The sequence below is a fragment of the Oculina patagonica genome, chromosome 12, assembly GCF_052425735.1.
Source record: "Oculina patagonica isolate OP01 chromosome 12, crgOcupat, whole genome shotgun sequence".
NCBI classification, from domain to species: Eukaryota; Metazoa; Cnidaria; class Anthozoa; order Scleractinia; family Oculinidae; genus Oculina; species Oculina patagonica.
Genome location: NC_135769.1, coordinates 27875476 through 27900714, shown reverse-complemented (window position 1 = coordinate 27900714; position 25239 = coordinate 27875476). Strand labels below are relative to the sequence as shown.

Sequence of the window (25239 nt, the reverse complement as noted above, 5' to 3'; positions counted from 1 at the left end):
GGTTTGCCGGTCATTTTGACCGGTCATGCACATATTTCAAAATAAGAACCGAAGACCTGAAAAATTATTATTTGTTGTACCGATTAATATTTTTAGCGATTAAGTTAGTTCTATCATGGTGCGTTTTTTTTCGCTAGTTTTTGACCTGTGTAGTTTTGTTCAAGTCAGTATAATGCAGAACTTTTCGTGTGAACGAAAAGAAACTTTCGAAGCATGGAAACCAGGCATTAAATTCGAGCGTGCGAAAGAGAAAGAACAACGTAGGAGACGTTCGAATTTTGCCTCTGTGAATCAGATAAATGGCTTGTCGCTATCTCATCTTACAAGGGTATTAAGAAACAATCAGTAAAGAAGTGCAGGTAAAACAGTGAAGAAATGGCTGGTCCTTTTCTACCACTCAAACAAAGACAATTCAACGAACAGGAAAAGCGACTACTAGTTTTCAATTTTTGGACCGGTCAGAAACAACACGTGTCCGAGCTAAAATCGGATTGGCCGGTCAACACGACCGGCAACTGTCCGAAAATTATTTTGAGCCCTGTACTGTGATCTGTATCACCTTCTTGGACAATTTATGCAATTTCGCTGAAACTGGTCAAAATCACTGCCTTTGCCCTCCCCTAGAAAGAATATGTGTTCGACTACAAACGTCCTCTGGGGGTACTCCAAAGAAAGACTTTTCGGAAATCACGATGGCGAGGCCAAAGACAACGCTAACTGGGAAATCAATCAGGTTCCAAGTTAATAAAGAAAATTTACAATTTCTGAGGCAGTCTTATATCCTCTTTTGAGTTCTTTAATTTGCTGTAGGGAGATTAAACTGAAAGTGAAAGTGCAGTTCATTCCTTTAACAATCTTTTTCAGGCCTTTTGAAGTCACCACTCATGTTTTGTTTCATTCATCCTACAGGCCAAGAGTCTCTGTCCGTGAGGAATTTCACAAAAGTTATGGGTGATTATGAATTGAAACAATTTGTTTCTATTCATGTCAAGGAAGATACATGGCAAGTAGTGGTGTGGGTCTTGGATGAGCTGCTTCGTCATCATGGAGCTAAGCCAGCAGCTGAGAGAGAAGTCAGGGAGGCTGACGAGGATGCTAAGAGTGATAAGTCAAAGTCACGACCATTGACCTGGTGGCCAACAGATATGGACCAAGATTTAGTAACATTGTGTAAAGTAATGACTGAGGGTGATTGTAGACTAAACAGCTTAGACCTCAGTCAAAGTGACCCAACAAATAAAGGAATAAGGCACTTGGCTGAGGCACTCACACACAGGAACTGCGTATTAAACAGCTTAAACCTCAGCCATGGCGAAATAACAGACAAAGGAGTAAAGCACTTGGCTGAGGCACTAACGCATGATAACTGTAAGTTAAACAGCTTGGACCTCAGTTGGAATGACACATTGACGGATGAAGGAGTAAAGCACTTGGCTGAAGCACTCACACATAGCAACTGTAAATTACACAGCTTAAACCTCAGTGGCAATGATGCAATAACGGATAAAGGATTAAAGCACTTGGTTGAGGCACTCACGCATGAAAACTGTAAATTAAACAGCTTATATCTCAGGTGCAATGACCAAATAACAGATAAAGGAGTAAAGCACTTAGCTGTAGCGCTCAGGCACGGTACCTGTAAGTTAAACTGTTTACAAATCAGTGACAATTGCGCAATAACAGATGAAGGCATAAAGCACTTGGCTGAAGCACTCATGCATAGCAACTGTAAATTATACAGCGTAAACCTCAGTTGGAATAAGAACATAACAGATGCAGGAGTAAAGCACTTGGCGGAAGCAATCACGCACAGCAACTGTAAGTTAAACAGCATAGATCTCTCCTTGAATGAGAACATAACTGATCAAGGAGTAGAGTACTTTGCTGAAGCACTCACTTACAATTCCTGTAAATTAAACAGCTTATCCCTCAGATGCAATGGCAAAATAACAGATGGAGGGGTAAAACACTTGGCTGAAGCACTCACCCACGATGACTGTAAGTTAAACTGCTTAGACCTCAGTGGAAATTACCAATTAACAGATGAAGGATTAAAGCACTTGGCGGAAGCACTCGTGCATAGTAATTATGAACTACGTAGCAGAAACCGTGCTGACATCATAGTAACAGCTAAAGTTAAAGAGCACGTGTCAGAGGAAGGTTTAGGTTGATGTAGATGTCTTCAAGGTGTACAGTCTTTACGCATAAGTAGTGCAGTTCCAGAACTAGAGCCGCCAGTGTCAGGAGGCATGTCCGAACAGAAATCGTTCAGATGCTCAAAAATGCCTTTTCCAACAAGTTGAATGCTCGAGACAAAATTCTCGATCACTTGTTTTGTGCGTTTGATTCTTTATACAGTGTACTTCTCCCCAAGTTTAATTTTTTTAAGTTTAAATTCAGTCAGCGAAATGTTTGGAGCAAACAAAAATATTGTAAATTAGTATGAATTGACATTTGATCCACACCAAGCTTAGAACTTTTATATGCGCACCGTATTATTTTTTGTAGGATATAGACAGTACTTTTATTGTAGCATCAAGGGCAACAGAGGGTTCTTTAGAAAACGGTGTTTAACGTTGACTAAAACGCATAAATAGTTTTCACGGTGAAAAACTCATAGTGTTAGTTTTGAAGTAGGTATTCAAAAGTGAAATAAAATCAAGAATTAATGTCAAAGTTGTAAGTTCGTATCACAGGGCGGTGCATTAATCAAGCACTTTAATTGTAGAATTTCTGTCATGTTTTATAATAGAGCTATCACTGTTTAAAACAGTGATCAAAAAGGCGTGGCTCTAAGTGAGTGTAGCCACGAAAATTGAATTATTTTTATATACCACCTTAATAGTATACAAGTTTTGGTATTCGATTTATTTCATCGATCTTATTTAGTAAATTGTAATATAAAGATAATTTGTTTGTAGTAGATGTTATTAGAATTTAAAAGAAGTAAGGTGACTCAGCTGAATTAGGTAAGGTTGCCTTGGGTTAAAAGTTTGCAGCATTCTATATGTATTAAATCTTTCGTTTGCAAACAAATGTACTAAAGACTTTTCAATTTCTCTTATTTTATTTTATTTTATAACTTTATATATTAGCTTAACGTAAATATCAACTTTTTGTGTTGTATCTTATAGATATTTTAATCAGTTTTGTAATTAGGACAGAGGGCAACTATTTTATCACTGTAAAGTGTTACACATAGTAAATAAAGTTTTTTCTTACCAGAACAAACATTGTGGTTGATAGAGATCAGCATTAATTTAGTGATAGTGCCAAGTTTAAAAGGAAGCGGTTACAAAATCTGCTTTAAACTATCGGCTGAGTTGGCAGCGTTCGCCACCAAGCAATACAAATGCGCCCAACTTGGAGGATTTTCAACAGGTAATTCAACGTGTTCCTCTCGCAACAGTTACATAATGGCATAGATGCCATCAATTTAACGCATCTACAAGTTTGCCAGACTAAGAGTAATTCTTGATTTAGTTTATGGCGTTGAGAAGATCACAACAGCGATGTAAGCTAAGCTTACCCTATATATTTGGCTGTTATCAGGCAAATAATCTGCCACTAAAAAAAACTTAGGACCGTTCATTATTTATCGGAGGGGGGTGGGTGACAAATTAAAAGACTCCTTTTTTCAGGTCTCCGCTTAGCAAAACTTCAATTTGTTATGACCCCCTGCTTTACAAAAGATATTCTAAAACCGTAACCAAGTGACTGGTACTGGTACATTTCAAGCTAAAACATCAACAAGCAAAAAGATTTTTGAGTAGATGGTAAAAAACGAGCCGCCCAAATTTCAACTTCCAGTGTTTATTGAAAAGCAGGCTAGTAGGAAAAGATAATCGGAAAATTACAGAACGTATTATGTGTCTGTCATTATTTGGTGTATCACTTTGGTACACCAATATGGCGGTCTTGCAGGACTGCAACAGGAAAAAAGATACTTAACCAATGGTGTGAGTTTTCATTTGTTTTTATTTTTAACTCTGAATAGCATATCTGAAAGCAAATAAATATTGGGTTTTGTAACATTTCAGATCGCTTTTAATTAGAGTGTCTCAAATTTCAAAACGTTTTATCGCGAAAACGAAGCCCTCCGCTGAAAAAGATTTCCCAGTAACTATAGTCCAGGAACGGCGGAGCCGGGGGGGGGGGGGCTGGGGGGCTTTAGCCCCTAGAATCCCTCCCACTTCAAGTCACTAGTCAGCCCCCCCCCCCCCCCCCCTCCGTCGTCCCTGCAAGTCGACACTATGTGATCGCTTACACGAATGGAGCTGGTTCAAACGGCAGGCGCGTGTTTTATTTAAGCACCATCTGGTAATTCGAAGAGATTTCAGTGCGCTCAGTCCAATTCCCAAGTTGCAATACTAGCGGTGTCACGATGAATGTGTGGACATGTGGACCCGTTGACCCGTTTTCCCTGAGGGTTCCAGTCCAAGGGTTGGTGGGTGATGCTGGTCTACTCTCTGCGTACGGTGTGCCCAATCCATCTCTACTTTCTACTCTGGATGGTGTCGGTGATGGGATCTTGCCTGGTATTTCGTCTTGGTTAGAGAATCAGATGCGCTCTGGCCATCTCATGCGCAGAATCTGTCGGAGACAGGTGTAAGATGGTCGCTTACCGGAGGTTTGAAACATAAAACTTCAGACGATACATACAGCCTGTCTCGTCGCCATGCCCGGTTGCGTTTCGTCGGCTAAGGCGGGAAAACAGGGAGCACGTGGCTTAAGTCCCATAACGCCAAGCGCACTGCGCGACCGCACACGGTCAAGGAGCGACTCCTTGGGACGCGGCAGCGAATCAGCGCTACTGCTAAAAGTGTTTGCGGTCACCTATCATTCTCGTCCCCAGAGCCGCTTGTCCTTCTTAGCCGACAGAGCCTGGGGCACGAGGAACACGTGGCCCTGGTGACACATGATTTGATTGGCTAGATATAGATCAGTTATCCGAACATTCTCGGAATTTTATCGGGATTATAATAAAGATTAATATTAATCTGGATTATATTATTAATAATAATCTAATCCTTTCAATTTTTTGCCGTGCCTTAATCTATTACTGGATTATTATAATCTATTACCGGTTGATAATAACCCTATTATAATCTATTATTATTATAATCCGCGGATTAATATTAATCCGAGTTGTCCTGTCCCTAGAGCCACTTGTTCCTCTTGCCCCAGGCTCTGCCGGCTAAGAAGGACAAGCGGCTCTGACGAGAATGGGTCTCATAGGAGAGGTGGTGGCTTATTGCTATCTAGAATTCGAAGTTCCGACTTGAATAAGAACATTTTGGTATTTTGATAATGGGTTTGCGCGATGATCAGGAGGTGGCTGCTTATGAAAGGTGACTGCACAGGGATCAATCGTTTCAAATTTAGAATTTTTATGGCATCGCGTATTCTTTTCATTTTTTGTTGGAAAAAATTCAATAAAATGTACTTTTTGTAAGATCAACAAAGAAACTTTCTATATCAAAACAGTTAGATTTCCCGCTCTGCTTGATTGGTTGAAAGCTTACTGTTGAATTTTTTTTTGTCGTCATCCGAATGAAGTCCATTTTACAACAAGCACTTTTTTAAACGTTTATTAAGTAAACACAAGTTTGTCAACAAAACACTAGATATATTTTACACATGTAAGCTTGGTAAGTGTTGTCTTACAAACTCTTCTAATTTCAAATCATTTTCCATTCAAGCCAAATATTTCTTTGAGGACGGGGGCAATTCAGGAGTCTGGAAATCTGGAATAACCTAAAAGCAAAAAAAGAAAAGAGAACAACAACAGAAAATGACAGAAAACTAGAATTTTGAAAAAAATTTGAAAACTAGAATTTTGTCCAAGTTGGAACAAGGTCTCGCTACGTTTAGGTAATCTTGTGTCAACCTACGAACCCTGGACCAGCTGTGTATCTGTTGAATGAGTTAATCGGCAATTTTTGAGATGAAATCACATTTTTTAAAAAGTCTTTGTCATTATTTGTGTCTTTATAGAATGGACCGATGTCGGATATGGAACGCCTGGAGCTGTTTGAAAAACTAGAGAAAGCGGAAGGACGAATTCTTGCACTTGAAAAACAGGTAAACTTACAATTATGGTTAATTGTACACTCGTTTGTACACACGAGTGACGAAGTCGCGAGAGGTCCCGCCATAATAAACAAGACAAAGGACTTTATTGAAAGTCTAGGTTCCGCCACTCGTGTTGACAAGCACTACAACCAGTTTGGTGTAAAACAGCTGTTTGGTTTGCTTTGTAATACAGTGCACCAGCGTACGATGTTTAAATATACGTATCTATCGTGCACGGGAATGGTATATTTGCTGCGAAGCCTTAGCGTAGCAGCAGAACTATTTTTGACTGTCCGCGCGGGGCCTGGGCGCTTTATACAGGCCACACACTCGATTTGACTTTTTCACTGGCGATGATTTTGAGTACATGCAGTATGTATGATCAGCGGCATGTAAAATGTGGAAGCTGCCGGTTTGTCGTTTGCGATGTCCTTTTCGCTAAAGAGCAAGAAGTTAAATTTTAAAGCGCTGCCGCTTGCGCCTCTGTTCAGTACTTTGTAAATGCTTCCCAAGAAACCTCTCTTGACCAAGATGGTCAAGTAAAGTGCCGGAGAAACGGTCTTTTCATCCCTTATGCGCCATCTCTGATGAATAACTAATTTACGAGGCCTTCTTATAATTCGCTTTCATAATTATCCATTACTAAGTTAACTTAAGGAAAAAAATACTTTCTGTACATATGTACAGCAAAATCACTACAAAGATTATTTGCGAAGGCTCCACAAAAACGTTTTCATAATGACCGCGCGCTAGAATGGAACGAGCTTTGAGCTTTTTGACGTCATAAATTGGTATTTCTGATGGCTTTGCGATCGAATTGCACGTGCTATGTTTTTTTTACTTTGCTTCCTTTCTCAATGTCACTAGCATTATCACTCGCTTAGAAAAATCATATCTATCTTTCACATCTGAAAATGTGAAAATCCGAAACATTCCTATGACCTTCCGCTCCGCTCCTACTATTATAACTAGTTGTACCTTTCGGTAAGTGCCAACGAGCGAAATACTCATGTTTGTTCATAAAAACAGATATTGAATGGTTTTTGATAGAACTATATTTGAAATGACCAAAATATCATTATGGTAAATTGTATTTTATGTAATATGCTAAAAAAGTGCTACTGGTGTTCATAAATGACACAGGCTTGATAGCCTGCGTAGCAGGCGCCGTAGTTTTCAGCGCGCGTATTCTCGCGATCGCGTACTCTTTTAAACGCACTAAAAAACGTACACAGATGTCTGCTACGCAGGCTACGGGATTGACAGATTGATAACTCTTGACAAATCTTTAAATTCTTTTCAACGTTAAAATGTCACAAAATGTAGGCAATAAATGAGGTTTAATCACTGTTTTGTAAATACAACACGCGATGGTTAAAATGTTTCCGTTCACAAAAGGGATAGTTGCATTTCAAGAACTTCTTATAAATCAAATCCCAAAATCAAAACTGCTAAGATGCTTTTTTAAAAATAATTTTCAGTAATCAGAGACAGTAATGCACGGGTCAGATTTCAGTCTCGCATGCGAAGTGTCATGTTCTATTGTTCAGTTACGCAAAACCCCGGGGGGGACTCCCATATGAAACGGACGGGGATGCTCGTCGGAAATTTTGAAAATGACCCCTAAAAGAGACCAATCTGGGTGTGGCTCAAGCCTTTCTTGACCCCTAAAAGATACCAAAAAACTAAGAATGGAGTTTATATTTGTATATTTCTTCGTGTGTAACCCTAAACGAGACCATTATGGCTAAAAATATTGGCGTTTTGGGCGTTTTTTCCCGGAACACCCTAAGCGAGACCAAAAGTTCGAAATTTACACCCCTAAGCGAGACGACGAGCATCCCCGTCACTTTCATATGCGAGTCCCCCCCCCCCCCCCCCCCCGGGCGCAAAACTTAAAAAAATTGGAACAGAAAACAAAACTTGAACGGTCAAGGATTATTTGGAGACAAAAGTTTTATTCAAGTAAACATTACATTTGCCGTTAGAAGCGAAAAACTTTTGACTTTCTTGTGTGTATGACATGCAGTAATTTTAGTGAGCGTCGCTTTGTATTGATGTTAATTTCCTTCACGGAGCGAAAATGCGTGCCAAATAAAATATAAACGGTATTTGATTTGGAATAAATCATCGGTCAAACAATTACTATAAACACAATCAACACTAAAAGGAAGCATTTACCCGACTTCGGCATTCTCATAAGTCAAGAAAACTCTATTTGAAATCAACAGTCCGCTTTTGATTTTCATGTCTCTCTTCGATCGTAAATTAAAGGACTCCAAAGTCGAAAGATTATTTCATCGCTTTAAAGACCTTGATGTTCGTTTTTTCGGCGGTCGAATATTCTGTAGGGTATTCTCTTTCGATTTATAGTTCCCTAAAGTTTATTTATCTGTAAATTAAAGGGATGAATCAGAATGACCACATTGAAAATTTTAACAGCGAGCCGCGTGGACGCCATTTTGGTCATTTGCTCTCTAGCAAGGAGTGAGAGACTGGGAACCAGTTGGGAAGAACAATACAACCCAAATATGGGGTTTACTTACACCCAAATATGGTCAAAAAAAGAATCCCTTACGCAGAACTTAAGATTTTCTCTGCCTATACACTCATACGCACACGGCTCTATGATTCTGCCGCCTCGACAGCCTCGCCTCTTGGCTCGGCTGTCTCGTTGGCAATTATTATTCTTACAACTCACTTCGCAGCACTTTACTTGCTATCAGCAACTCCTAGTTTATGTTTTATAGTGGACAATTTACAAGTGAAGTGCTGCCTTCAGTGGAGCTGTGAAACAGTACAAGATGATTGTTCACAAATGCGGAAAGACTGATCCGTGTTGAAAATCGTCGTTTACCGAGGTTTACCTTAGTTTCTTAGCAAATTGTTTATATACCAGCTCAAACAATTCAAGTAACTTGAGTTGCGTCACGTTAAGTAGTGACAACAACAGAGGGGTTCAGTATCATCCAGGCTTGAACACAAACTTTACTCCATCTATACTTCCACATGTAACAAAAGCTGTAAATAAGACGTCCTGGTGGTAAAAATATAAATAAAAATTCAAAAGCAAATAACCAAGAAACTGGCAAGGCAATCTTTTGTTAGGCTGTGTTCTTGTTCCAGAAGAAACCATTCCAAACTGTAAAGCGTTAACCTAAAGATCCTAGGGTAAAACTTACTAAAACAATCAGTTTCTCAACTTTCCATCAGTATCAAAGAACGCGATTTGTTTTGTGGCAAAGCTAATATGAATGGCGAGATAATAATTTCGGAACTATCGGTCTGATAGTTGCCCCTTGGAAATTTGATGTTCTTAAAACTAGCATATTAGCCCTCGAAGCTTCGCTTCTCGGGCTAATATTTGTTTTAAGAACATCAAATTTCCGCGGGGCAACTATCAGCCGATAGTTCCTCGACAGAAACACTCTATTGTTAAATTAGCATTACCCACCGACCGTCTATTAGGTGATCGCGCAATCCGATTGGCTACACAGGTGCTGTCTGGCCTGTTAACCAATCAAAGCTCAGTAATTGCAATATATCATTGCAAGTTTTTAATAATGATCAATAGTCGGCTTTTGGACCGCGTGCTCAGCTTTTCGCTGAATTGTATCAATCAAAACCTTCAGTACATAAATTCTAGCGATATTCTGAGTTTAATAGATCGGTCAGTGGTCGGCTCGCTCTCAGTTTCTATCGACTTTGATAGTTGGCTCGGGCTTTGCCCCTGGCCGATAGAAACCTCGAGCTTGCCGTCTTATTGTTAAGAGTGTGCCCGTGAGAGAACAGGGCAGAACCAGGTAACAGGTGATACAGCTCATATCACCGATTTCGCCCAAACTTAGCATAAATGTTGGGTATGGTGAGCTATTTACTGTGACAAAACATTAGCTTAAAATATTTTATTCCCTTCAAGTTATGGCACCTTTTGCAAAAATGGCCATTTTTCACTTATTTATGCATATTTAATTAGCTGACTTTGATTGACCAGTTCCACAAGAAAAAAAGACTTCTGAAAATAAAATTCACTGCACTATATTCTGTGGTTATTAGGCTTTAAGTACAATAATTCACTTCAACCGTCCGATTTGATTTCTTCTCCTCAAACGGTCTTTTGGAAGGTACACATTTCGTACTGTTGGAAATAGCCTTTAACTAGTGCACAATATCTCCCATGAGCAACAACTTATATACATTATTCTTACATGGGTAATGAAATCTATCATTAAACTTCACAAAAATGCCACAAAATGTCTGGGGACTTCAATATTCTATTAGTATTGAGGAACTAAACACACGTGACTTAACGATTTCTTGCTATTTCATCAAAATTCACCGAAACACAGAAGCCATTTATTTGCCTCAATGTGGCACAAAATCGGTACGAAATAGATAATCAAGCATAAATCTATAGATTACAATCAAAATATTTGCGAAGAAAAGGCAGTTAGGGCATTTTTCGGAGCGTTTTCAGAGCCATATAATTCGGCAATGTTGTGATAGCAAATGTAAAAATAGCAGCGAAAGATTTTCTTCACAGGCTCGCTCAATTCAACATTTAGGCACATCAAAGTTAAGAAACAAGAAAGTAAATACTACATACATGCCACTTATCGACACGCAGATGCTTTCTTTTGAAGAATTTGTTCTTCCTCGCTGCACTTCGATTCTTCGATCGATCTCAATTGACATGTACTGTTGCTTTGAGGCGCGATGAACTTAGCCAATACATCGTGGCTCATTCTTCGTGAAAGGTGTAAAGAGGTTGTCAATAAAGTAATTCAACGAGCTGTTCAAAGTTCACGGAAGGACACTTCTCTCAGCCAGTTTGCATGAAATAAATTTAACTGGAAAATAAACAGCCGCCATGTTGAATTTCTACCTTTGAGCCTGCCGTTGCAGTCAGCGGTACGGCCGTTCACTGGGCATCACGCGTCCATCACGCGTGACCACACGCGCGATCATTTGCTTTTCCTCCGCGAGTGTTCGTTGGATGCGTTTGTGATAAAAATGAGAATATTTTCAAATTGTCGTAGGGAAAACATTTTCCTCCGCTACAGCTTGACGTGTTTACCGCAATGTGATGCTGAACGAACTCTAGGGTGCTTACCATTTGTTGGAGAAAACCGGTTGGAATTGAAAGGCTTCTTTCCAAAATTAGCAAACTAACCGAAATAGATGTCGCTTACCATTTGTTGCTCAGTTTCCTGTTATTTCTTTCCGTTGGTGGAAGACCTGAAGGATGGGAGAATAGAACTGGGAAACCTTACAAATGGTAAGAAAATTTCTGACGTTCCGTCAATTTCCGAAAAGATTTTCCAAAAAAAATACTGTTCCATTTGACTTTCACCGAAACAGAGTTCTTGATTTTTATGTTCAACGGTCGGCATGCACGGCAACCAAATCAAAATAATTGTTAATGTTCCAAAATGACGCTAAATGGCGGTATAAAACTGCTCCGACGCCTCGGCAATACTGCCTGTTTTGGGGTGGCACCCTGAAGAAGGCAGTATTGCCGAAACGTCGGAGCAGTTTTATACCGCCATTTAGCGTCATTTTGGAACATAAACAATTATTTTTAGCATAAAAGACGCTACACAGTTAAACAAATCAAAATGTCAACGTCTCCCAGTTACTTTCCAGACATTTGTATTTTTTATTGCTTGCTCAAATTCCCCTCCCCTGGCGGAAATAGGGATTAATACCGCGCATAACGATTACATTTTTTGACCAAATTCTCCTACCCCCGGGGCATAAATGGGAAAAAAATGAATAACTCAGCAAAATTGGAGAATAACGTTTAAAAGTAAGTAAAGTCTGCTTCGAGCCTAGTGGCCCATACAGGTCGGAGCTTATCCCGGTTTCCGGTTAAGCGACTAGGAGTATTGCTAATTCCCCCTGGATGGGATGCTAGTCCATCGCAGGGTTACCCCCAGCAGTAAATTCGCTGGTACCCATTTATACACCTGGGTGGAGTGGAGAGAGGCACTGTGAGAGTAAAGTGTCTTGCCCAAGAACACAACGCAGCGCCCCGGCCAGGCCTCGAACCCGGGCCGTTCGACTCGGAGGCGAGCGCGCTAATCATTAGGCCACCGATCCTCCCACGAGAGAGAGAATAACGTTTACCACGGAATAAATCACTATCCGGTGGATAGCGAGGTAGGTTTTGTAATCGTAGCAGGTGGTCTTTCTTGCGCAAGTGCTTTAGTTGGGGGAGCGTCTGTGCTGAACTGAACAAAGTATTCACGTACGAAATGCCTTTAGCGACGCAGTCTATATGGCGCAGCAAATATATACATATATCTATAAAGGTGTGAATGTAGAGAGAGAAAACAAAAAAGGAATAAAACGGGTTTCCCTCGCGTTGATCTCGAAGAAGACAGAAGACTACCTGTTCTGGTTGAAACATTAGCTAATAAGTTTTGCCGTGTTGCGTAGTCCTAGTCTTGCAATAAATTTGTTTAGTTTTAATGTGGGGTTTAAGTTCTCTACAAAAGTCTGCATTCGCGTCTTTGTAACTCAAATAGCCACTTAAATTGAGTCGGTGATGAAGAAAATTATCATTTGAAGCTGCAATTCGTCACTTTCAATGTGGGCATTCAGCCAGGAGGAAAAATTTGTCCCCATAAAAGCCCTTTTCTAAAACAAAACTGCAGTTATGACGTTTATCGGTAAATGGACAGATGGAGAACTTTGTGGGATCCCGAAAAAGAGAGTGGGTACAAATTCAGTCTCCTAGCTGCCAAAGTGTAATATAATATAGACGATTTGAACAGAAGGAATAGATGTACACAGGCCAGGCTGACAACCTGACCGCCATTTCTTCGAATGTCCATATTCACCCACCCCCCCCCCCCCCCCCCGCCTTCCAAAAAAGACAGAAACAATAACAAAAACAATAAACATATGTACTAGATTTAATCTGATATAAGATGGAAAAACTTGCTCTTGCCATCCGCTACTTATTCCGACAAAAACAAACATTTGCGGAGGAAAAGCAAATGAACACGCGTGTGTATAGCTGTGTATAGCTGTGTTGGGCTATGTATAGGCGTGTATAGCTGTGTAGGGCTAGGCTATGTATCCCCTCTATGAATATCCCTATAGGATTTAGTCAAACAACTATATGATGACTACACTACGTACTTGCCCCAGTGAACGGCCGTACCGCTGACTGAAACGGCAGGCTCAAAGGTAGAAATACAACATGGCGGCTGTTTATTTTCCAGTTAAATTTATTTCATGCAAACTGGCTGAGAGAAGTGTCCTTCCGTGAACTTTGAACAGCTCTTTGAATGACTTTATTGACAACCTCTTTACACCTTTCACGAAGAATGAACCACGATGTATTGGCTAAGTTCATCGCGCCTCAAAGCAACAGTACATGTCAATTGAGATCGATCGAAGAATCGAAGTGCAGCGAGGAAGAACAAATTCTTCAAAAGAAAGCATCTGTGTGTCGATAAGTGGCATGTATGTAGTATTTACTTTCTTGTTTCTTAACTTTGATGTGCCTAAATGTTGAATTGAGCGAGCCTGTGAAGAAAATCTTTCGCTGCTATTTTTACATTTGCTATCACAACATTGCCGAATTATATGGCTCTGAAAACGCTCCGAAAAATGCCCTAACTGCCTTTTCTTCGCAAATATTTTGATTGTAATCTATCGATTTATGCTTGATTATCTATTTCGTACCGATTTTGTGCCACATTGAGGCAAATAAATGGCTTCTGTGTTTCGGTGAATTTTGATGAAATAGCAAGAAATCGTTAAGTCACGTGTGTTTAGTTCCTCAATACTAATAGAATATTGAAGTCCCCAGACATTTTGTGGCATTTTTGTGAAGTTTAATGATAGATTTCATTACCCATGTAAGAATAATGTATATAAGTTGTTGCTCATGGGAGATATTGTGCACTAGTTAAAGGCTATTTCCAACAGTACGAAATGTGTACCTTCCAAAAGACCGTTTGAGGAGAAGAAATCAAATCGGACGGTTGAAGTGAATTATTGTACTTAAAGCCTAATAACCACAGAATATAGTGCAGTGAATTTTATTTTCAGAAGTCTTTTTTTCTTGTGGAACTGGTCAATCAAAGTCAGCTAATTAAATATGCATAAATAAGTGAAAAATGGCCATTTTTGCAAAAGGTACCATAACTTGAAGGGAATAAAGTATTTTAAGCTAATGTTTTGTCACAGTAAATAGCTCACCATACCCAACATTTATGCTAAGTTTGGGCGAAATCGGTGATATGAGCTGTATCACCTGTTGCCTGGTCCTCTTATGGACACACTCTTAAATAGAAAACAATGGGATAACCAATCAGATTCGCGGTTTTCGAGTAGAACCTGGATGTAAAAAGGTAAAGTCTGTGTCCGAGCCAAGTGGCCCATACAGCCGGAGCTTATCCCGATTTCCGTAGCATTAAGCGACTAGGAGTATTGCTACTCCCACCTGGATGGGATGCCAGTCCATCACAGGGATTACCCCCTAGCAGTAAATTCGCCCGTACCCATTTATACACCTGGGTGGAGAGAGGCACTGTGAGAGTAAAGTGTCTTGCCCAAGAACATAACGCAGCGCCCCGGCCAGGGCTCGAACCCGGGCCGTTCGACTCGGAGCCGAGCGCGCTAACCATTAGGCCACCGCGCCTCCCACAGAACCTTGATGAGTTGCTATTAATAGTCGTTGGAAGTGTAAGATTTTAACATGATGACTATATTTCCTCGCGTTTCTGCCACTTTCACGAAAAAAAAAATCTTACAAACTGTACGTTGAGAATTACAATCCCGGATTTGCATGTTTACCAAAAAACAAAGAGAAATTGAGTTTCCAACAATCAAACAATCACGTATCAGTACCTTCGTTGAGGGAAAACGGGGTCTGAAAAAGAGACTGCCACGCAAAACGTAAGAGGATTCGTTGAAAGGGCACATACACCCATCAAAACAGCGACAATGCAAAAACCTATGCATGCGCTCTTTTGTCTTTTAAGGCCAACTCCCCAAGGCATTGAATATATACTTTGATAATAACTACTTACTGTACATTTAAGAGGATTTCTTTCCCTTCCTTCCACGGGTTCCGTTCTCTCTCGTTTTTTGTGTGGACTTTAAAGTCTACACATTGTTGTGATGCAGTTTTTTCCGATTGGGGGGTCACTTTCCGTGATAACTCGGGTTAGTGCTTTCGGAGGTTTTCGACAGTGATCGGAGAATCCGAAGTTTCGGTGAGATGGGCAGCCAAGGCAGTAAACCCAGAAATTCGATCAGTATCGAGTAAATCGCACTTTATTCTTGAATCTAGAAGCCTTTTTGACACAGCTTTCGAAGAACGTGTGGTGGCTGGAAAATATACATCAAGGAACAACTTCAAAGGCAGCGGTGGCGTAGATGAAAAGTAAAATAACAATCGCGACGGCTGAAATCTGCATATCTAATGAGCTGAACAACTGCGGTCGTAGGTCACGTTTCTTGTTTTTCACACTTTTGACTCACTTTCCACAGTTTTTGTTTCTCTGTACATGTGCGGCTTGAGCATTTTTGATTCGCATATTAAAACGAATCAAATGTCTGGTTATTTATTTATTTCAGCTTTGCCACACACAATGAATGCACAACGAGTTGTATCAAAACAAGTTCGCTGCCCGGGGGGGCTACTCAAAATAGTTTTATACGGGGAGGCTCCGCCCCAAGTTCTAACCCCTTACCCTTTTATATACCATTTTTCACAGAAATTGTACCCCTTTCGTATACGTTTAACTGAAAAAGGTACCCCTTTCATATACCTAAGAGACATGGCGTGGACTTGAAATAGGACGTTTTCTTGTCATTTTTATGTAGTGCTTAATAAATTAAAATAATACAACCATAAATTGCGTCCGTTCGAAATATTTTAATTAAAGGCCCTTTTAAATAGCCAAATGACAGATTTCCATACCCTTTCGTATACTTAACCTCGTGAAATTCCTACCCTTTTATATACCTGAAGCCTGAAAAAGGTACCCCTTTCGGGCGGAGCCTCCCCGTATAGGCCATTATAGGGAGTCCCCCCCCCCCGGGGTTCGCTGATCATGTTGTTTTACTTGTCTTGGACTCCGGGATATAATTCACCTGCTCCATTTCTCTCAAGTAGTATATTTAACAAAAGACCGATGTCGAATTCAGTACTGAACTAAAACATTGCCATGAAAGAATAAAAATAACATCGAACCGTAGAATATGCATATATCCAAACCGTGCGACAAAATAATTTAATTGTCGGTTCAAATAACGTCCTTCGCCGCCTCTCAAAACACCGACTTCAAGTGAATATTTCGTAAACAGAAAAATATATTTCTTGAAGCGTAGTACATAAGACAAGTAATAGTACACTTCCAACAGTCTTGTAAATAATAAATTGATTGACAAGTTCTTTGTTTTTTCGCCTTGTATCTCGAATTACTCGATTCGAAACTTGAAGTTGTTGACTGCTACAGTAACTCATTGATTAATTCATAATGTAAACTTTTATTCAAATGAAAGTCCACACATGTTCGCATAGCGGACTCACTTTTACTGTTATTAGTCCTTTCTCCTACACATTTCTCTACCCAGACTCATTTCCTGTTTGTTTCTTTTATTTGCATGCATCAGTAAATGTATGTTTAATTTATCTTTGGCAAAATAAAATGGTTATTGTTGGGTTATACGGAAATCTTGCCAAATTTACAACATCATCAAGTGTTCCGCGTTGTGCGACAAATGCAGACTGCACACTGGCACTTTTTTTTTAGATAATATCGTGTTATCATCTCATTTAATACCATTATTGAGAGTTAACCGTAAACATAAATGTTATTCAGCCTAGCTGCAGTGCTATTCAGGCTAACCGAATTGCCAGTCTGCAGTGTGCATTTGTTGACTTTGTTGCTGAACAACTGAATTTCGTCTTGAAAGAGAATACTGCCTGCCTGCCAGCCTGCGAACAGGCTTTCCGTAGCGCGCCGTCCGTTTGATCACTCCGGAAAGCCTGTTCGCTAGACTTTCTAAAAGTCGTTCGCTTCTCGTTTCCGGTTTGGTGGTAGTAGACCTCTTTTCGCGCTTTCTGAGCTCGACTTGTAGGCAAGTCTGCCTGTTCACAAGACCGCCAAACTGCAGTTACTCGCCTAGCCTGGCGATCGCGTTACACTCCTCCCCACGGGGAAAACGACTGCGTGGGAGGCTATTACTCGCCAGGATAAGATTACCTTTGCGATGCATGCTGGGAAGCATGCCAGTGGCAAAGTAAAACTGGCATCGAAAACATAGCATTCAAGCCAGCGGAACATAACAAAAAATTGGATTCATTTCAGTACAGAACAACCCCAGCTGGTCCGAGAGGGTTTTCTTTATTCTTCTGCAAAAATCTGAATTGTAAGATAATAGCCAGTCGCGAGTTTCGGTGCTGACCGATTGTGGCCTCTTGCCCATCCTCGGAGACCCAGGGGCAGTTAGTGGGGCGAAACGAAGGAAAACCGGGCAGAAATCGTAGCGACGAAAGTTTTCAAGCACGGCACGAAGTGCTCCTGGGCAACGTGTCTCTCCAGACCATTTCCAAACGGCTCTCCGAATGCTGGCTCCCGATTGGGCAGAAAAAAACCTTTATATTATTCTGCCCAATCGGCGAGCAGTAACTTGGGAATCACTTTCGTGTGTTCTTACACGCCGTCTACTGTGTTCGCCACAGCCTCGTCCCCAGGCCATACCGCGCTATGCGAGTGAGCGGAGGAGGACTGGAACCGAGCGCGATAGCGCGAGGCCTGGCACAAAATGGCAAAAAAGTCCCAGTTTAGCGAGAAAAAGTCCCAGATATAGCTCGACGAAAATATACGTTTTTCTGCGAGGAAAAGAAAATATTTCTGGTTCATGAGGAAACTGCATCCCTTTTGAACATTTGTGGACTATTTTAGATGGCGGAGACGAACTGTAATGCCGTTTTTTTCCTGCCTTGCAGAATGGTATTGGTCGTATTTAATAGAGTTAAGAAAATTATTCTGTTATCATTGTTTTCGTTCACTACTCGTAGTGATACATGGGTCTACATGTATCTAGAAGTTCTTTGTGGTAAGCAAATTACGTTCGCCAGGTACTAGTAACTGTGTTAGTTTTATTTAAACCTGAAAGGCGTCGATCTCAATGTTTATAGAGCTAGGGTCGGGATTTTCGACCTTTGTTGTTTACAAATTTATGTGCGAAAACAAAGAAACAATTCAGCTTACTTGAGAGAAGAGGGCTAATCCCCCGATGCATGTATTAAAGCTTGTCATTGATTACCTGTAATTTTTTATTTAGCTTTTTAGAGAAAGAAAAAAAATAATCTAACTCTCGTAAACCAAAACTTTATTTGATCTTGATGTAGCCTGTCTTTTTCTTGTATACTGTGGCTCATTTCATTAGCAGGAGATGTTATTCCAAATCCTGGGCCATGTTCAGGTTATATATAACAAGTATGCTTCAATCATTTTCGTCAATTCAATGAGCTTATAAAATAAAAATTACAGCTGGTCATGACTTATTGCAGATTCCAAGTGTGAATTGATAACATTTCCATTGTGTAGCACCACTAAATAGCCAACAGTTCTTGTCAGCCCAAAAGGTGTGGAAATTTATTTCAATTTCCCTCAGTTGCAGAGTTAGCATTTCAGCTGAAGTTTATATATTTTGCTGCCAATTTTCGTGTAGTTTTGACAAATTTACCTGCTGAGATGTTCAAAAAGAAACAGAAGTGCACTGCTTTCCCCTTTAGACAAGGTACATACTGCATCATTGTAGACATAGCTCGTTTAACAAAGTATGATTCTTCTGCTATTCTCTCTGACATTTACTTGCAAAGAAACACATAAACACAATATATATATACTGTGTTTATATGTTTATTTGCAAATAAATTAAAGTATCAAAATATATAATGTTTAAATATTGTTTGAACCGCTCCATAAAAGCTGGTTACTGGGGCTTTTGGACCAGTTTCTTTTTAATTTGTGAGCCCCATTCTGCATTTTTGATAGCCCAAAAATATTTGTATTTTTCCTCACATGGGTACACTGACTATTTTTCCCATTCCTTAAACTACCACCTTTTTAACTCCTACTTGCAGAGATATTAAACTGAGCTTGACTGACACACACACACACATAAACACAGTACAGTATACAAAAGTATTTACATGTATTCAACTCTTGCAATATATACTAAAACTAGTAGTTATTGGAATTTAGGGGAGTGCATTTGGTAGGGTGGGGTGATTTGGGGAGGAGGCAGGGAAAGCTGGAGGCAGTGGAAAGTGTTATATTATGTTTTCATATTCTCTTGATATTTGAGGTCTGCCCATAGAAAATGTATGACATTGCCAGCTGATGAAACCTGATCTGCTTGTACCAACCCATCTTTCTAAAGCATAAGAGAAGAATAAAGCCTTTTGATTGATTGTGCCAAGCTAAGTGGCTAAAAGGTCTTTAATGAATCCAAATAGAGTACATTGTATATCTAGAAGATACTCTGGATAATGTTTGTATAGTAACAATAGTAACAATATAAATATAACATTAACTAACAGTAACAAACGACTTTTAAACTGAAATGAAGCCATTCTAAACATTTTGATACCAGTCCATTCGGAACAGTTTTTTGTTTCCTTACAATCATAATCTTGTCAATGCTTAGTGGCCGAAGGGAATTTGGTATGTTATAGTCTCACAAGTCTGAAGTTCACAAGAGAGAAGTTGAATCTGTTAAGCAGCTGAGTTGACACATTACAACTCGGTATCGTCACCAACAGTAGGCGAATTGCAGCGTTTGTTTCCCAGAAAACAAACCACTACACTATACTACACTATATTTATATAGATTTCTATTTATTCATATCATAATCACAATTTTGTACATATACACTTTTTACCTTTTAACCGTCTTTTATTTGTAATTTTTAGACCTTTTTTATTTCACGAGAGCGTTTTAACGAGCTACGGCTCCTGAGCTCTTCGTGGTTAAATAAACTATGTCTATGTCTACACAGCTTTCTAATTTTCTGATAAGTAGCTTTAGTCATATATTTCGCTACTGATACTTCGAATAAATAGTTACAACTTCACTTACCTTGGATAAAACTGCGAAAAATATTCGAAAAAAGCGAAGGCAAAGGAACAAACAAAGCACACACGAAAGCACAGTTGAAAGTACTGATGGATATCAGCTTTGAGCCTTTTATCTTTTCACCGCTGTTGTTGTGTTAGCGAGAAGCAAAAATACTCATCACAACTTTCCACGAACGACCACTATTCTATCTCCGTTCACCAAGACACCAACAGAGAAATCGATCGATAGAGACAGCTCCCATCGCCAGTTACAGTTAGTGGAACATATTCTTTAAGCTCTTTAGATGGTACAATTTGCTGCGCATAAAAATCGACATTTAATTTTTCTACCTTAAATAAAAAATCTCCAATTACTTCACGAGTTTGCTGGCAGACATGGATGAAGGAATCCCAGCCTAATTCTGACGCGTTTTTAAGTTCTTCAAGAAGTTGACTGAAGTTCAATCGTTGGACAGGCTCCGCCATATTGGATTTGCCGTTTATTGCCAGGCGTCCTAGGCGAACTTCTTCGACAAGCTTGGCGGGTGACGTCACATCCAAATTCGCCGGGGACGACTGGGGACGAGGCTGTGTTCGCCATATTTGTGTCGTTCGTTCGCCAAAGCTCTGCATGCGAGGGAAATTTACATTTAGCTTACATCCGATAGCCAAAAAAAATCAGGGAATCCTTTCCGATGTCAGAGAGAAAAATATATTTCATACGGTGTACGATGAGTATCATGCGTTAAAATCTTGAAAAGTTACATGAAATCTTGAAAAAATACATAAAATCTTGAAAAGTGACATGAAATCTTGAAAAACACGAAAAAATCTTGAAAACAAAGTGAAAAATCTTGAAAAACGCGAAAAAATCTTGAAAAACGCGAAAAAATCTTGAAAACGCGAAAAAAATCTTGAAAAACGCGAAAAAATCTTGAAAACGCGAAAAAAATCTTGAAAAACACGAAAAATCTTGAAAAACAGTAAAAAATCTTGAAAAACGCAAAAAAATCTTGAAAAACGCGAAAAAAATCTTGAAAACGCGAAAAAGCTTGAAGATTAATAAAGGTCAAATGAGATATTGATCTCACGTGAGACGACGTGCTTGCATGTTGAATACATGTCTGTTAGGCCAAACACTACTCCCTTTGAGCTGTTTCGGTAAAAGTATTGGTTGAGATTTGCGTTTTGGAACTCAACTAACTGTCTCCATTTTTTTATTCGTTTTGTCTCGTTACTTGCATCCAACAAATAAATTCTATTTCAGTTTGATTACTGCATTTGAAGTCTCCAGGATGCGGTAACGATGATCTCTTCTGGCAATTTTTTTATTCTTAAGCAAGACTTGAGTTTCGGTTCTCGGTGGAACTCATCAGTTGCTCCTAAAGTCTCGTCCAATTATTTGAAATCATTCGATTTGCCGTTTTTGTACAAATCTCAACACCCAAGCTAAGGGGAGCTTGAAAAACTGAAATAACTCACAATGCTTTGAGACTGCATTACCCTTGAATGGACTCGGATCTTAGATCTTCGCATCCGTTGAAAAGACACAATCCTGCGAGCTGACCGCACGCTTATGATAAACAAAATCATTGTTCGAGATAGCCTGCAGAACAGGCGGTTTTTATATTTTTCATTCGCGCTTCGCGCTCGCGCTCGCGTGACCCGCTAAATAAAAACCTAGCACTTCGCGCCTCGACCCGCAAAATAAACCGCCTGTTCTGCAGGCTATGTTCGAGAGGTCTACTGATCCGATACACGTTCCAGACAGTGAGACAACAATATTCTTTTAAAGGACTGATAAACGACTTTTAACTAAACATGCCACAGAACAAGCAAACAAAATGGCATTAATATTTTTACTGAAACAGCTCTAGAGATCTAGAGAACGTAAAATCCATAATTAAAAAGACTGAAGGTTAACTTTAAGCGGCCAACGGGAGTCGTGTTTGGCCTAACAGACATGTATTCAACAAGCACGTCGTGTCACGTGAGATCAAGATCTCATTTGACCGGTCGACCTTTTCATGATAATTTTCAAGCTTTCAACGTTTATATCAAGATTTTCGCGTGATTTTCAAGATTGTTTGGCGTTTTTCAAGTTTTCTCGCGTTTTTCAAGATTTTTTCGCGTTTTTCAAGATTTTTTCGCGTTTTTCAAGATTTTTTTGCGTTTTCAAGATTTTTTCGCGTTTTCAAGATTTTTCGTGTTTTTCAAGATTTTTCGCGTTTTTCAAGATTTTTTTCGCGTTTTCAAGATTTTTTCGCGTTTTTCAAGATTTTTTTCGCGTTTTTCAAGATTCTTCACTTTGTTTTCAAGATTTTTTCGTGTTTTTCAAGATTTCATGTCACTTTTCAAGATTTTATGTATTTTTTCAAGATTTCATGTAACTTTTCAAGATTTTATGTATTTTTTCAAGATTTTAACGCATGATACTCATCGTACACCGTAATTTCAAGATCGACGGGAAAATTTTCGTTTGGACTGATCAGAGGTATCGTAAATACTGGCTTGTTTATCGATCGCCCACTCGATTGAGCTTGTAGGTTTCAAATATTTATTTCCTTATCCGAGCTTGTTATTTTGATAGTATCGCTATTTAAGGCTTGTACATTTGGATTCTAGCCTTTCCTTACAATTTTCTCGGCTAACTGAAACTTTCCCGTATTGCGTGGACCGGACAAGTATGCCAAACAGATTTTCATTATGAAACAGCTAAGGTGTTTATGGGTTGATCCAGATTTTTCTCCGGCTTCGTGTAGATCGATCTGTATGTACTTTTCTTTACATAGGCAAGATTTCTGCACAACTCTATACATACTGTGCGGAAATGGTACGCAGTCTTATACTTTGATAGCATGTTGAACACTTAAGACAGGAGTTTGTTCAACAATTATTATAAGGAGTTTGTTCAACTATTTATTGAAACAGTCATGTAACTCGGTCGACATTTGAAACAAAACAATCTTGACTTGATTTCAGCACTTCCTTGTACATAATTTCTTGAAACTCCTTTAGTAAAACTAAGTGCTTTTCTTTCACCCTATTTTACATTTCTGAGGGACAACATTGAAATCGTACTCCCCAAGTTCTGTGGGCACTTTTGTCCACAGTCACATTCTTTTGCACAGAAATCACAACATATTCTTTTTGTTCTGAAAGACTTCTTAGTATCTTCAAAGAAAGCAGGTATTTGTTTTTGTCTACAAGAGGTGGACTTAACATACTGAAACATTTCAGGTTCACTTTGCTGAAGTTGTATCCCTTATCATGAAATAATAAAAGTGCCTCAGATGAATGAACGTCATATCTCTACCTCCCTCTCCCAATTCTTGCACATATGATTTAATCACAGGGAGACTCATAGTTGATGCTATGAGGCAATCCCTTATGATCAAACCTAGGAGGATTTGTTGCAATTACAATTCTGGCTTTACCAATCAGGACCCTTAAGTGTAATACTCCATAATTTTCGAGCTTTTTTAAAAGTTCGCGGACACCGTACCTCACCGATTTCGCTGAAATTTGGCATGCAGTCTTGTTTTAGGGTCCTAACTACCAAATGGATATTAAAAAGTTTCAATTCTTATAATTTTGGAAAATATCGAGAAGGCCGATTTGAAGCGTCCGTGACGGCCCGCCAACATGGCGGATCGAAGGTGTTCTTGTTACTTCGACACTGAACCTGCCGTCACAGTTTCTCGATCATACTTGGTATAGTTATAAAGAACTATCTTTCTTCTTTCTATATATCAAAATAGATTCGGCAAATGTTGAGTTTGGATGATCAACGGCCAAGAAGTTCGAAGGTACGTTAACGATGTTTTGAACAGTCTCAAATTTACTACAAAATGAAAGGCTAATAACTCCACTGTTATCTCGATTTAGAACAAGCCATTTAACATGAACAAAGCTTGTTCATTGGTGAATTGATTTCATTAATAAAAAAATTGGGGAAATGTAACCGTTAAGAATAAAAAATTATGGAACCTCTAGTAAATTGGCCATTTCAGCGCCATTTCAGCGGATCAGCTCATTTAACAGCAAATAATCGGGAGAAACATGAAAGGGTTACAGTCGTTTATAATAAGCAGTTTTCAGGTATTCTTTGCTTATCTTAAACAAATACATGATCTTTGCCAAAGATATGGCGATTTTTGAGCGTACGATCGTTTCTCCAAATTTTTATGTCGGCAACTTTATTTTATTTGTTGTCGAGATTATACGCTGTTGTTATTCCAGTATTCGTTTCACAAGAACTTCTGTTGCTCGCATTTCCCAAATCACTGTTTACGAAATTGCCCATTCCGTAACAGGGTCATTCTTACTTTTTCTTTAAAAATTACTAGGAAAGCAAGAATGTCATAGAACGGTTTTATACTAGTGAAAATACCTGTCAGACATAACTTCAAGTGTTTGTGTTATCTGGCTGTTTTCACAAATATGCAAATTAAGGAATTCTTAAAGTGCCTATCTTTAACTATTTCACGCTTAAAGATTCCTCTAAATCTTTTCGCCTACCTTTTGGCCAAACGAAGTTTTGTGTCTCCAGGCAGAATGCTCGTTATCAGCAATGAAAGTCGAAGAGATACAGAAGCTCGAGTAAAATTCTAACTGCTGTGAAATGAACATCGTTTGAGCTTGACGTGTATTTATAGATTGCGCTCGAGCTCCGTTAATTAAGTTTATTCATTTGGCGATCAGATAAAAATCAATGAATGATCAGAGTTATTAAAGTCCATTTCTAAGCACGAGAGACACGGAAGTTTGTTTCAGAAGCATTTATGCATAGAAATATCGGTTTATTTTTGAGCGGTAAATCTGCATTTATAATAGCTGGGAGTTTGGAGTGTTTTTTTGGTGTTGTTTTTTTTGAGGGGGCTCGGGGGGGGGGGGGAGGGGGGTGTGGAAGTGGTGCCTTCGTATCCTCTTTTGTTCTTTTACACAGTGGCCTGAATTTGGAACAGTTCGGGGAATGGATTATCAATTACTCTTCGTTATGCCATGTCACCCCTTAATGTGGGAGCGCCGCGCCTCAATTCACGATAAAAAATTTATGGCTGCC

At 39.4% G+C, this 25239-nt stretch overlaps 1 protein-coding gene across 4 annotated transcripts in view; it reads left to right on the top strand.

The window, feature by feature from the left end:
- The window catches only part of LOC144632796 (uncharacterized), a 131420-nt gene that overhangs the window by 14934 nt on the left and 91247 nt on the right, over positions 1-25239 (top strand). For 2 of the 4 annotated variants that reach the window (XM_078491529.1, XM_078491527.1), the window contains exon 7: positions 910-3225. The exons of 1 other annotated variant lie outside the window; for it this stretch is intronic. In XM_078491529.1, the coding sequence (XP_078347655.1) occupies positions 910-2171 (1262 nt within the window). In that variant the 3' untranslated portion in view covers positions 2172-3225. Of the gene's footprint in view, positions 1-909; positions 3226-25239 lie in introns of those variants that run through there. One more of the 4 variants, XM_078491528.1, reaches the window with a different exon arrangement.